This window comes from Glycine soja, chromosome 12 (assembly GCF_004193775.1).
Source record: "Glycine soja cultivar W05 chromosome 12, ASM419377v2, whole genome shotgun sequence".
Lineage (NCBI taxonomy): Eukaryota > Viridiplantae > Streptophyta > Magnoliopsida > Fabales > Fabaceae > Glycine > Glycine soja.
The window spans coordinates 567,931-581,353 of NC_041013.1; the positions used below are offsets into that span (position 1 = coordinate 567,931).

Sequence of the window (13,423 nt, forward strand, 5' to 3'; positions counted from 1 at the left end):
GTATTCTAAAGTTAAAACAAGAAAACAAAAAAGAAAAACAACAATACTTTGAAACAAAGCTCTAATAATGTCTATAAGATGATATAGATACTCTTAAATAAAGAATGATATACTACTTTGAAATAAAGGTCTAATAATGTCTGTAAAATGATATAGATACTCCTAAATAAAGAATGATATGTGATATAAATCCATGCTTGTTTGAGAAAGCATTTGTAGAATTGTTTCTTACTACTAATTTTGAAAAATTAATTAAAATGATTTATGCTTTAATGATTTTATTCAAAAAGAAAAATAATAATAAAATTAAATAAATATTTTAATCAAATACAAACATACTTAAAGTTGTTTTAAATATGTAAATATTTGTCTAAAATTGCATTGATTGATATTTTAACCTAATCTTGAATAAATGACTTAACCAAATACATACTTAGAATGTGTTTGTTTTTGTATAAAAATATATCATACCTTTGTCTTTTTTGTCCAAAATGAGACTCACTCAATGTTCTTTTTTTCTCCTTAGCTTATTTTCATCAATTGAGATATGGACACTCTTCAACCATATCTCTGTATTCTTATATAGTCTTTTTATCATTCTTTCTAATTTCCATTTTAACTTTAAGCTATTTCTTTTATATTCTCCTCCCCTCATTTATTTGTAAGGAGTATCAAAATCACATTAAATGAGGGTAGGATTTTTTATTTTTAGGTTTTTCCATTATCTTGTAATACTTTTCTTCAAAAGAAAACCAAGTAAAAAATATTTTTATTTTATTTTATATCGATAAGATATAAGTTAAAGGAAAATGTTTAACTATATTAAATATTTTTAATAAAATAATTGATAAAAAAAATTAACTTTATGATCTTTTATTTTTATTTTTTATATGTTTAAAAAAATAATCATATGAAGTCGAACTCAATTAATTAAATATGCTATTTGATTTATTATAAATCTCTTATATTATCTTTTATTCCCACATACATACACTTTTTATTTTTCCCTTACTCTCTTAAACTAAAAACTAAAAAGATAATCCCCCCCTTCTATTCACCCATTTTCTCACTTTAAACCAAAAACCTAAATACAAAGGGTGAAAAATAAGAAAAATACCGAGCATGGGAGAGAACTAAAAGGAGGGAACGCCGTCGTTGGGGGTGCTTCTACTGCTAGCCTACCCTTATTCGCACATACCTCACAAATAAATGCACAACGCATTTCGCATTTCACAGCTACACCTTGTTTGTTCCGCTCGAAACGCAATCTTTGTCCCCGTGCGGTGCCCTTGCCGATTCTTCCATTTTCAAGTTACTCTTAACCTCCTTTTGCTTCTAGTTTTCACTCTCAATTTTTTTTTTTTTTTTTTTTTGCGTTTTCGGTTTCCGAAGCAGGTTTTAGGTCGGTTGGGGTTTTTGGTTTTCGAATCCAATCTCAACTCGTTAACGTTAAGAATAATTCAGGTACAGAATAATTTAGGTTTTGCACCTGAATCCGTATTCTCTGCATGCCAACCTCGTTTGCATTCATAATAACTCGGTAGATTCATCACACATATTGGATTAGTTTTCCTTCTCTTTATTGTTTGAAATATGTGAATATTGTGGAAGCTAAGAAGCATGGACACTTCTAGATAGTAGCAGTATTGTGTTGTAGCTGTGCCACGTATCCGTGTTGAACACTGCATGTACGGACGCTTTGAATGTTTCTGGTTGCATAATAATAGTTTCATGAATGTTGGCATTTCATAACATGAATTGTGATTTAGAAATTTTGTTTTGTGTTAATTTTAAATTAACTTTAGACTTACTCTAAAATAAATTAACTTTATACTTTATATATAACTATGCAGTGTGCCAGTGTCCTTTTTTTTAATGTCATATGCCCTTGCCTTGTCTGTGTCTTGTTGCATCCATATCATGAGTTGCATTTAAAACACTGTATAATTGATTGAATTAATTGTGTTTAGCTTTTATGCGTGTCTGGAGCTGAAGCTGTGCTTTATAGGTCAGCATGGGATTTGACAATGAGTGCATAGTGAACATTCAGTCACTTGCTGGAGAGTACTTCTGTCCAGTTTGTCGGCTGCTCGTATTTCCAAATGAAGCTTTGCAGTCACAATGTACTCATTTATATTGCAAGCCGTGTTTGACCTACGTTGTGAGCACTACAAGGGCTTGCCCATATGATGGCTACTTGGTCACTGAGGCAGATTCCAAGGTTCTTTTCCTACTTCTACTTCTCATTCCAAAATGCTCCCGTGCAATATTTTTTTCCTATTCACATATAAATTTGTATGCCTTAACTGCAGCCTCTGACAGAGTCAAATAAGGCACTTGCTGAAACTATTGGAAAAATCGCAGTTCATTGCCTTTATCATAGGAGCGGATGCACATGGCAAGGAACTTTGTCTGAGTGCACATCTCATTGTTCTGTATGTGCTTTTGGCAATTCTCCTGTTGTTTGCAACAGGTGTGGGATCCAAATAGTGCATTGCCAAGTACAAGAACATGCACAAAATTGCCCTGTATGTGTCATTTATAATTTAATAGTTCCTTTTGTCTATTTGTGGCAGTCTGGTGCTCATGTTTGTTGATTGGCAGGGTGTGCCAGGTCAAGTAGCCATTACCCAAGATCCTTCAGCTACTAGTGCTGTCTCTTCTACAGATCAGAATCAGAATGCTGCTCCAGTTGCAGCAACGGCATCTCAAACTGCTGTCACAACTACTATACCCGGGCAGGTTTCAAATCAGCCACCCAACCCAGCTTCCCAAACCCAAGCTCCAGTCCAAACTGCTGGGCAGCCAACTGCAGAGCAATGGTATCAGCAGCAACAATATCAACAATACTACCAGCAATACCCTGGACAAGATCCATACCAACAGCAGTATCAACATTACTACCCCTATCAACAGTCTGTGGTTCCACAGTACCAGCAGGCCTATGGTCAGCCCCAACCTCAGTCTCAATCACAGCCCCAGGGCCAGCTTCAACCTCAGTCCCAGCCACAGCCTCAACTTCAACCACAACCTCAGGCACAAGGACTGTCTCATCCACCTACACATATTCAGGCTCCTGTGGTCCCACCATCTCAGAATCAGATGCAAGTTCAACAACCACCACAGCAACTTCAACCTGCTGTGCAGCCACAAGGTCAGATGAGTCATGCACCAGGCCATGGTCAAGCCATCCCCCAGTCTCAGACTCAGCCTTATCCTTACCCCCAAGTTCAGCCACATTCTGTCCAACCTCAACCCCAACAACCGATGCAAATGCTTCCTTATCAGCAGCCTCATCCTCAAATGCAGCATTCACAACCACAAATTCAACAACCGGTTCAGAAGTATCCTGTTCCTCAATCTCAAGTTCATGCACAACTGCAACCTAATGCTCCAATTCAACATCACTCTCAGCTCCCCGTGCCTCCTCACCAGCCTGTGACTCCTAATGTCCAGACTCCAGTGCAAAATGCAATGTCGCATTCAGTGACAGGGCATCACTCTTATCCCCAACCTCTGCCTCACCCAAATATGCAACCCGGAGTCCCTCAACATACTATGCACATGCATCCTCAAAGTGGGCATCAACCCCAGGCCCAACATCCTGTCCAGATGCAGAATCAGTTTCCTCCACAAATTCCAACAGCACGTCCTAATCAATCTCATGCTATGTTTCCTAACCAGCAACAGCCAGCTTTGTTGCCTTCTTCAGTTCAGGGCCAAACTACCCCTCCTTTGCAACAACAGTCACTATATACCCATAATCAACAACCTGGGCAAATCAACCAACGTCCTACTTTGCCACCTGTTCAACAAATACCTCAGCAGCCGTTTGCACAACACCAAATGCCTATGCCATCTCATTTACAACCACAAGGTCCAGCACATTCATTTCCAAAGCATGCATATCCACAGGCACAGGGAAATACTGCAGGAAGGCCTTTAGTTCCCAATTATGCCGGACACCTACAGCCATTTGCACAATCTGCCAATACCATTCCAGTTAGACCTGGGCAAAATGGTGCTGGCTACCTGCCTGAAAATCAGAAATTGTTGGTTGGGGCCAATAATCAAGTACAGTTGCCTTCTGAATTGCAGTCTAGGGCACCAGAATCAATTGAAAGACAAGGTAATGTTGTTGAGCAACAAACTGACTCTGCCTCTGGGAAACTTGGTAAAGTTTTTAAAGATTTGGACAATGTGTCTGGATCATCAAATGAATTGAAATCTGAAAAAGTTGAAGCAGATTTGCAACCAACAGAGGTTGGAAATAAGCAAAATAGTGAAGATCCAGACTCTCTGAAGACTTCAGTCCCAAATACCAATGCAGTAGAAAATGGTGATTCTGTGAATAAGAATCTTGGGATGGCGGAGGCTGCTGAAAGCAATTGGAAGCCTTCAAGTGGTGCAACGCCTGGGGTTCAAAATGATAGTAATGAGCATTCTGTCCAAGGCAATGAATTTCAAGATGGACATCTGCCAAAGATAGAGACGAAACTCCCTTTGTCAGAAACTGATAAATTGCATAATGATGACAATCCTGAACCATCTGTCTCTCAAAGCAATGGCGGTTTTGCTAAGCTGTCTCACTCAGCCGCTTTCACTGATCAGAGTAAGCATCAGCAACCAATAATTAATTATGGCCCTCCTTCTGTCCAGCAGAGATCTTCTGCAATGTTAGCATCGCAATTGCCACATCCAACAGTTCCAAATCAGCCACTCTCTTCAGTGCACTCTTCAACCCTTATTAGGAATCATGGAACTGCCCCTGCTCTTCATTCAGGACAGCTCTTAACCGAGAATTTTCCACCAACCATGCTTAAGCAACCACAAGATTCTGGCATTCAGTTTAATAATCCAGGGCGAAGCTTGCAACCTCAGTCTCTTGGACCCCCACCACCATTTAACCAAGTACATGGGCCTCCTTTCCATGCTGGAGCATCTAATTTGTCTCGTCTTGGAGGGCCTCAACTTGGTGCCCCACTTCCTGGAGATATGCATGGTCGAATGACTGCCAACTTACCACCACATGCTCCTGAAGGTTTTGGTTTGCAGGATGAAAGGTTCAAACCTTTGCATGCTCTAAATCAACAAAATATTGAGAGAAGAGAGTTTGATGATGATCTTAAGAAATTCTCTAGGCTGCCTTTGAATTCCGAGCCAGTTTCTAAATTTGGAAATTATTCATTAGGCACTCATGAAGCTGGAAAGAGACCAGTTGGTATTCATGATGATGTCATTAAGAAATCAGGTTCTGCTCTTCATCCTGGTTATTTTGGACCAGGTCCTGGATATGCGAGACATCATATGGATGGTATAGCTCCAAGAAGTCCTGTTAGTGAATATGCTGAGATGTCCTCCCGGAGATTGGGGCTGCACTCTGGCAGTCTTGTTGGTAAGTCAGGTATAGATGATTTTGATGACAGAGTTGCACGTCGTTTTGGTGAATTCCGTGATAGTCGGTTTCCTCATTTGCCCAGCCATTTGCGTAGAGATGATTTTGATGGTTTTGGTAACTTTCGAATGGGTGAATATCCAAGGAGTGGTGATTTTGTTGGTCAAGATGAATTTGCTGGCCATTTTCGGAGGGGTGAACATTTGGGTCCACATAACTTCCCCAGACATTTGCAGCATGGGGAGCCTATTGGTTTTGGTGCCCACCCTGGTCATATGAGAGCAGTTGAACTTGATGGTTTTCGTAGTTTTGAATCTTTCAGCAAAGGTGGCCGACCAGGTCATCCGCAACTTGGTGAGCCTGGGTTCAGAAGCAGCTTTTCACTTACTGGATTTCCTAATGATGCTGGATTTTTAACAGTTAAGTTTTGATCACTCTTTTAAACATTTTTTATATGCTATTATCATCATACAGGTAAGAGTTAAAAAATTGAAGTTGAGTAGATGGAATGTGGATGTTTTGGGGGGAATATAGTATTTTTCTTCTTTGTAAATTGACTGCAATATTCCAGGGTTAGTTCATTTTTTTTAATAATTTATGTTCTATCATGTTTTTTCAGGGAGATATCAGGTCGTTTGATAATTTGAGGAGAAAGAAGGCTTCTAGCATGGGTTGGTGCCGGATATGTAAAGTTGACTGTGAAACAGTAGAAGGTTTGGACTTGCATTCACAAACAAAGGAGCACCAGAAGATGGCCATGGATATAGTTAAAACAATCAAACAAAATGCAAAGAAACAGAAATTGTAGGCTATTTTCTTGTTTGTTGCTGTCATTAATGCTATCTCATACATCTGGAAAAGAATTAAACTGCCATCTGGAAGATAAAACCCTCTATTACTTCATAATGGACATTTCTTTTGTTTTGTAGAATACCCAGTGAAGAACCCTCAATGGATGAGGGAAACAAGACACACAATACTGGTATTGAGGGTCGTGGAAATAAGCATTGAGTAATTGTGGTTTGCTGTAATCTGATATGCTCTCATACAGTTGTCATCAAAAGATGTTACTATGGTATTATTGCATTTAGCAATACTTACCATTTTGTTGTCATTTTCCTGCTTGCAAAGTTATTTATGCTACTCATGTTATTTCAGGTTGCTGCCTTCATATTAATGGAGATGTTTTTTCGGAACTGGAGTACTGTGGCAGTTAAGTTTGTTGGCTTTTGAATTTGAAATCCATGTCTCAACCTCGGTTATTTGTTAACAGTTTCTATCATTTATTTTTCTTATGTTGTTTACATGTTATTTTTAAGTACAATTTTTATGGATGACAATCTTTTGTTCGTAGTTATTAATCCTGGATAGTGGCCAACCTCAAAATCTCTATAGTAGGATGGCTGCTGTTTTAATCATTTTATAAGGATATATAATCTATCTCTATTATACACATAGTTAAATATGTAATGCTAAAAAAATATTCAAAATCTATGAATATTCATAATCATCAATAAAAAGTTCCTAGGCAAAACACACAAGTAAATAATGACAGAAGTGAAGGAAACAATAACAGAGACTGAAAATGTCCAGAGAACAGAGGAAAGAAGGCTGCACCTTTGCAGTCGCCGGAAAATGGCCAGAGAAGCAGTGGTCTCCAATGAAGGTGAATTGTGAGGGAGAATATGGTTCTTTTCTTTTTCTTGTAGGTCTTATCCAAGAGAGTAAAGTCTCATTTTTACCCCCTCTCCCCATGGTACTATAGCAAACAAATGGCCTGCATTTGGCCACGACAGCCTTGACCATGAAAACACCCTACAACAGCTGCTCTGTGGCAGCCAACTGCCACTATGGTGCTATAGCGCCCTATCAATAGCCCTTCTTTTTACTTATCATAGAAGCCTCCTATTGACGACTGTGCATTGATGGTAATCAGATATCCTAGTCCAGTTTTGTCTTGGTTATTATTTCTTGATAAACACAGGAGTTTCCAATATTCTGTGCTTTTATATCTTATAGGAAGGAGATCTCCCCTTTGTCTCTTGCATATTTTCCTAAAGCCCCATTTTGTTTATACTGTAGCTAAAAAGGGAACAAAATGATCATTACAAATTAACCACAAGGCCGTACCACTTACCCACTATACTTTAATTAGTTTTTCTTTTAATTATTTTTTTTATTATAGTTTAAGAGTCAATTTACATTGAGCTTTTAGATTTAGAAAAATAGGAATAATCCATGTCTACAAAATTATATTTCCTCTACACACATCCCAAGGGCCATAAGTAATTACTTATTCGGTTCAATGATGTCTCTAAAGTGCACTTAAGGTGTTATTCCTAGCTGACAGAAGACTGTTGTCTTGACTGGTTTGACTGCTGGATTGACTGGTAAAGCGTGATGTATTTCCTAACTGGTAACTAGGTGATTTAAACCTTTGATTTAAAAATAATTTTTTATGTATAAATTTCAATATATAGATTTTCAAGTATAAATTTCCTGAATCATACAATACGGGGATACAACCTTTGAAAATATCAAGGGTATATTATGCTGACCTATGAAATGGAAAATTTTACATGAAAATAAGAATTTATGAACAATGATAGAATTGGTGTACCAAAATTGCTATAAAAGCATAACAACATTTGTATCATTAATCCATGTCATAAACAATGTTTATGTTGTCTTCTGACAACCTACCGTATATTTGGCTTGGGGGATGGGATCTTGCATGCAAAAATTGTTAACAAAGCACATGGTAGACAGATTTTAAAGGAAAAAATAGAAAAAGGGAACATAATTGACTGTAAACATAGTTGAATATTGTAGCTTGTAAGTCTAAATCCTTTGTTGATTTTGTGAGACCTAGGGAACGTAGACTAGGGTTACTCTAGGTTTATGGTAACCTTTTATAAATGATACAGATGGAAAGGATGTATTCATTTTGTTTAGTATATAAAAACTTCGTACCCCATTGCCCATACAGATGGAAAGGATGTATTCATTTTGTTTAGTATATATCTAAGAATATTCCACTATGGTTTACTGACTTTGATTAAGTAACCTGTAGTCTATATTTGAATTATTCAGATAGTATGTAGTGGTGATAGTGACAATAATTTAAAATTCTTCTAATTTAGAGGTTGTTGGATTTTTCTTTTTTTGTATTATTTCCTAGAATCGCTTCTTCCTAGTTAAAGATTATCATCTTTGTATCACACAATGTTAGGAACGCTCATTGAAGCGGTGAGATAGACTTCTTGATTGGTGATTCTGGGCTTCAATCTCTACCCTGTCATTGTGTTTTTCTCAGGTTCGTGATTTCCAATCTTAATTTATGTTAACAGATCCCTTCTTAACATAAAAACAGTTTGCCCCTTAGGCTGATTGTTTGAAGTTATCTATCGAATGAATAATATATCTTTTGTTATTTATCGTTTTCCTTCAGTGGTAGAATATGTCATAGTATTTTTTTTTTTTTTAAATTTTCACAACAGATACTAAAATTTATGATCCAGTAGGAATGTAGGGTTAGGATGAATAAACCCGTGGTGCACTCATTTTGAGAGGGTGAGCGATATGCAGTGGTGGCCTGGTGGGCATAGTGAACTTTATATAGGAGCAATACTCCCAACCCAACCCTCTATAAATAAGAGAACTCTTCTTTAGTTGGTCTCTAATGAGATATTAAAATGATGTTTCAAAATTGCTGATTACAATAATGGTAATGCCTCTATCTATTAGTTGCATGTACCTCCTCAAAATAGAGATAGATGGCAGGAAACCTAGTAAGCTTGCAATGAGAATAAAAAACTTTGGTTAAGAATTAAATACTTACGAAAAAATTAAGTGAGCGTTTTAGAAACACATTATGTGGTTGCAACGTGTACCCATTGGAGTGAGATAGGGAAAGAGGGGATGGGATCATGTTTTTCTTGTCTTTTTCGAAGTTGAGCATTTGTTGAATTGCACAATGGTTTACTCAGCAGTGTATTTGACCTTACCAGTTTTTCTTTTTCTTCGGGAGGCCAAGGATTAAATATAGTATAAGGTATTTTTGGCAAAAAATGCAATTATTGGGTGATTAATGCATTCTATCTGAGTCAAAATGAATTCATAATCACCATGATAAATTACTAAAACATTCTAGATTGTGTACTTACCATAAATAATTACCTTTATGTTTTTGTCTTTAGTACGATATGGAAGTCATCTTATGGGTGGTAAACTTCCATGCAATTTTCCTTCTATCCTAAACATTTTACTTTGTGTGAAAAAAAAGATTACTATCCATCTTGTAGGTTGTAGCATACTATCCTCAATTTTTGAGGATATATTTATAAAATAAAGTATATCAAATGTTATAGTTTATTAAATTAACTTATGAAATATTTTCTTATAAACTATATATTTCATATTTATCAACATTTAAATAAGCAAAAATAGAAAATAATTAACCTAACTCAAATCATTAAAGATACGAGTCTAATTTTGTAGGGCATAATCATAACAATCATTCTGTAAAAAAAATCATAACAAAGAGTGAGTAGTTTCACACTTATATAATTTCTCATTTATATAATTAATATAAAGGGAAAAAAAACATAATCAAACATTTATTTTTCGTTTTGAAGTTCATTTTCCTATATGAAAAATATAACTTTAAAAAGAATCTAAAAATAATAAATATGAATATAGAATACAATATAATTATTAAATTTGACTGTTAAGTTTATTTATTGTGTATATAATGTTATTATGCATTAATCTTTAAAAACATTTATTATCAAATTAAAATTTATTTTAAACTTGTTGAAATAGTACAATTTTTATTAAATAGATATCGTTGTTAATTATTTTAAAATAATATTTTTAATGATTTTAAATATATTAATTTTAATTATATCATATAATTGAAGATTTGAATTGACTAACATAATCGTATCATAAGTCAAGCATTCCCATTTAATATAATTAACATTGTATAATATTATTATTGTTGTTGTATTAGCTATATTATTATTGAGAGTAGTATTATTTCGTATTAGCTATATTGTTTCTTATTTTATTAGTTTTTTCTATTTCTATTTAATAAATATATAAAAGATAATAATAGTAGTATATTAAAACACATTGAATCTAATTATCTTTTATATAAAAATATAAAAGTTACTAATTTTCTATTAATGTTATATCATATTGACGACTACTATAAAGTTAAAATTTTGATTTGCTGACTCAAAGGTTAGAGTGAAAGTTACATAATTGAATCAAATCAATAATTATTGATGTTAGGGTCTTAACTTTAGATGCAATACTAATAAATAATTTATCATTTCATAATAGAATATTGATAAGTTTATTTCTATTTGCAATGTGAACATTTCAAAAGAAATATTAAAATAATAAAAGTAAAATCGTTTAACAAAAATTTATTATACTAAAATATGAAAAAATATTTAATATTTTTTTAAATGATTAAAATTTCAAATAAAATAAATTAAATATTTTAAATCAGCAAACTCTCACATTAAGATGAGAATGAAAATCTTATGCATTTAATTTTCTTTTTCTAAACTGTATAGAGATTCATATCCATGAAATATTTAGCAACACAATGTAATAATAGTATATAATTTTCTATTGTTGTATGACACCAAAAGAAAAAACAGAAAACTACGTTACCCTATTATTTCCTGCTACTATGCAAAACATGCTTAACATGAATTTTACAGAAAATTATGATTTATTTTAGTGGGAACAAAGAGATTTGAAAGAGTGCATGTAGTAATAAATAGGAGATAAAATAAATCAATTAGTTCAAAGTGATTGAAAGGGGATAATTAATTATGTTTAAGCTAGTTTGGACAGTGTAAGAAAAGCCCTACTATAATATTAGATAATTTTTTGGGGGAAATAAAATCAATTTTAGTAATTTTATAAAAAAATTCAAAAAAACAAACTTAAAAAATTCTAATAAAAAGCTAAATTATCCATAAATTTAAGATGATTAATCAATCTCGTACCATTCATCCATCTCGAATCTCTTGCATTTGTTGCTTCTTTAAAACTGTTTTTATTTATTGTTGATTGAGTATGGTATGTGTTTTGTTTGTAATCCCCCAATAGGCCTAGTCCCCTTCCCCAACCCAAACCATTTTCGGCATAGGTGTAAACCTACTCTGATAACTATAAAAAAAAAACACTAGTATAATTAGGAGCCAATTGAAAAGATCGTATTAAGCACCCTACAAAATATTTTCAATACAGCCTGAAGTTTTTTTGTTTTTTTACCTAAAATAAATTGTAGTAAGAAAATTAAGCCTCCATTAGTGTACCCAGAAGATGAGAGATTAAATGCTGAGAATTACTACTATTTGAGACCATTCCGTTTTCATGACATAGATTTGTGACATAAGTCGTTGATAGAACATTCTTAAAATTTTATCCCGATTTCAAGTAGAAATAAAAAAAATTCATGTAATAAAAAAAATTTAAGTGTTTGAACATTTTTTCCCTGTTTCTTAAGAATTTCTATACCCGTGAACCTTGACTCTTCGTTACAATGGGATTTTATTTTTTTGGATTAGATGTTCGGTACTGACATGTCTATTTTGAAAGTAGTGTAGTTTTCTGAACGTGCCCCAGTGTATTGTTAAATTGGTAATCGACAGCAATAGAAGATCTAATTTCCTGTTTTCCTGTTGGTTATGCACTAAAGTCGTTAGAATGGGATAGGAAAAAACAATTTAGACATAGTTAAGAGTGTTTCTTCTTGCACTCGAAAGAATCAAGTGTTACCCCTTTTTTTGGGTGCAGAAATAGCAAACTCACAATTAATCAGGTTATGGATTCAGAAGCAGACATAAGCCCAAGAGAAGGTGGTACACATTTCTTTAGTCCAAAGACGTGGTGGTACTAGCTCCAGTTGGCCATTTAAAGCTCCATTCCGTCAGTGTTTATCTATGAATGCCTTATAATCTTTTACTCATTGTTTTAGGAAATGAATTCAAGTCGTGACTGTTTCATTTTCACGGTTGCGTGGGAAACTTCAAGCAATCAACTCTTTAAAATAGCTTTACATTACTGTTCATTGTGGATTTGCTATCAGGATTTATATTTAATAACCTGAATAAAAAAAATTGTATACAACTTGATAAAATCAAGCTTCCACGCAAGAGCGATTGAAATTGGATATGCAAGTTCTTCTTCTTCTTCTTCGTGAATAATATTAGTTAATTAAATCAAATTCACAGGAACATAAAGTTGTAGTTTTTATTAACTTAATTTTTTTGTTTTATTAGTGTTAAATTTTTTATTAGAAATTTTTCCGAGCATGACCTACCTTTTAAGCGATTATAATAAAAGTTAACAGATTTATCTAATAACAATAATAATAATAATAATATACGATTAGGTAATGATGTTTAAAGAAAAATTAGGGCCTTCACAATAACCAAATTATAATTACATCCATAGTGGCTATTGCGAAAAGACTTCTTATTATATTTTAATTTTTAATTAAAAAGCTTTCATGATAATCAAATCAGGAGTGCATTTAAAGTGAATATCATTAGCTTTTAATGACTTTCAAATAATCAAATTGGAAGTGCATCTAAAATGGTTATTGTAAAAACTTTGATTTTTTTTTTTTAATAATTTCATCTTTTAAAATTTAAAAGGCTTTGTGATCAGACGTACGTTCAAACTAATTATGGTTGACCTTTTATAGTTTTTTGTAATCACTAAATTGGAAGTACATCCAAAGTAGTGAAATGTAATTATTATAATAATTATAGACAAATTATATTAATTAGCAGCTTAGTTAGATGAGAACATGTAAACATATTTTTTTACATGTACAATGACAATATTAAGATTTAAATCTTAGCAACTATACCATAGGATGTATATCAATTGGTTAAATAATGTGTATAGCTTATTGTATATTATTTGATATCAAACTTTGACTCATTCCTTTATTTTTTTTAGGACACAAATATGATAACAATAATATATTTAATG

The 13,423-nt window shown here is 33.6% G+C and overlaps 1 protein-coding gene across 9 annotated transcripts; it reads left to right on the forward strand.

The window, feature by feature from the left end:
- The first annotated feature begins 1,088 nt into the window (after positions 1-1,088).
- Positions 1,089-12,593, forward strand: LOC114380210 (altered inheritance of mitochondria protein 3-like). Of its 9 annotated transcripts, XM_028339187.1 has the most exons (10): positions 1,090-1,464; positions 2,009-2,221; positions 2,313-2,528; positions 2,605-5,814; positions 6,015-6,199; positions 6,325-6,470; positions 6,554-6,607; positions 8,628-8,711; positions 12,218-12,313; positions 12,399-12,593. In XM_028339187.1, the coding sequence occupies exons 1-6, from the start codon at positions 1,210-1,212 to the stop codon at positions 6,404-6,406; spliced, it is 4,161 nt and encodes a 1,386-aa protein (XP_028194988.1). In that variant the 5' UTR covers positions 1,090-1,209; the 3' UTR covers positions 6,407-6,470; positions 6,554-6,607; positions 8,628-8,711; positions 12,218-12,313; positions 12,399-12,593. The 9 variants fall into 9 exon arrangements, with proteins under 9 accessions (XP_028194989.1, XP_028194990.1, XP_028194988.1 ...); XM_028339186.1 differs by having other exon boundaries at positions 12,218-12,593; XM_028339188.1 differs by lacking the exons at positions 8,628-8,711; positions 12,218-12,313; positions 12,399-12,593 and having other exon boundaries at positions 1,089-1,278; positions 1,396-1,464; positions 6,554-6,850.
- Positions 12,594-13,423: the final 830 nt, after the last annotated feature.

Coding starts and splice junctions, on each gene's coding strand:
- LOC114380210 (XM_028339186.1), top strand. CDS start 1,210: ATGCACAACGCATTTCGCATTTCACAGCTACACCTTGTTTGTTCCGCT. Junction 5,815..6,014: donor ATGATGCTGGATTTTTAACA/GTTAAGTTTTGA, acceptor ATGTTTTTTCAG/GGAGATATCAGGTCGTTTGA. Junction 6,200..6,324: donor AATGCAAAGAAACAGAAATT/GTAGGCTATTTT, acceptor TTTGTTTTGTAG/AATACCCAGTGAAGAACCCT.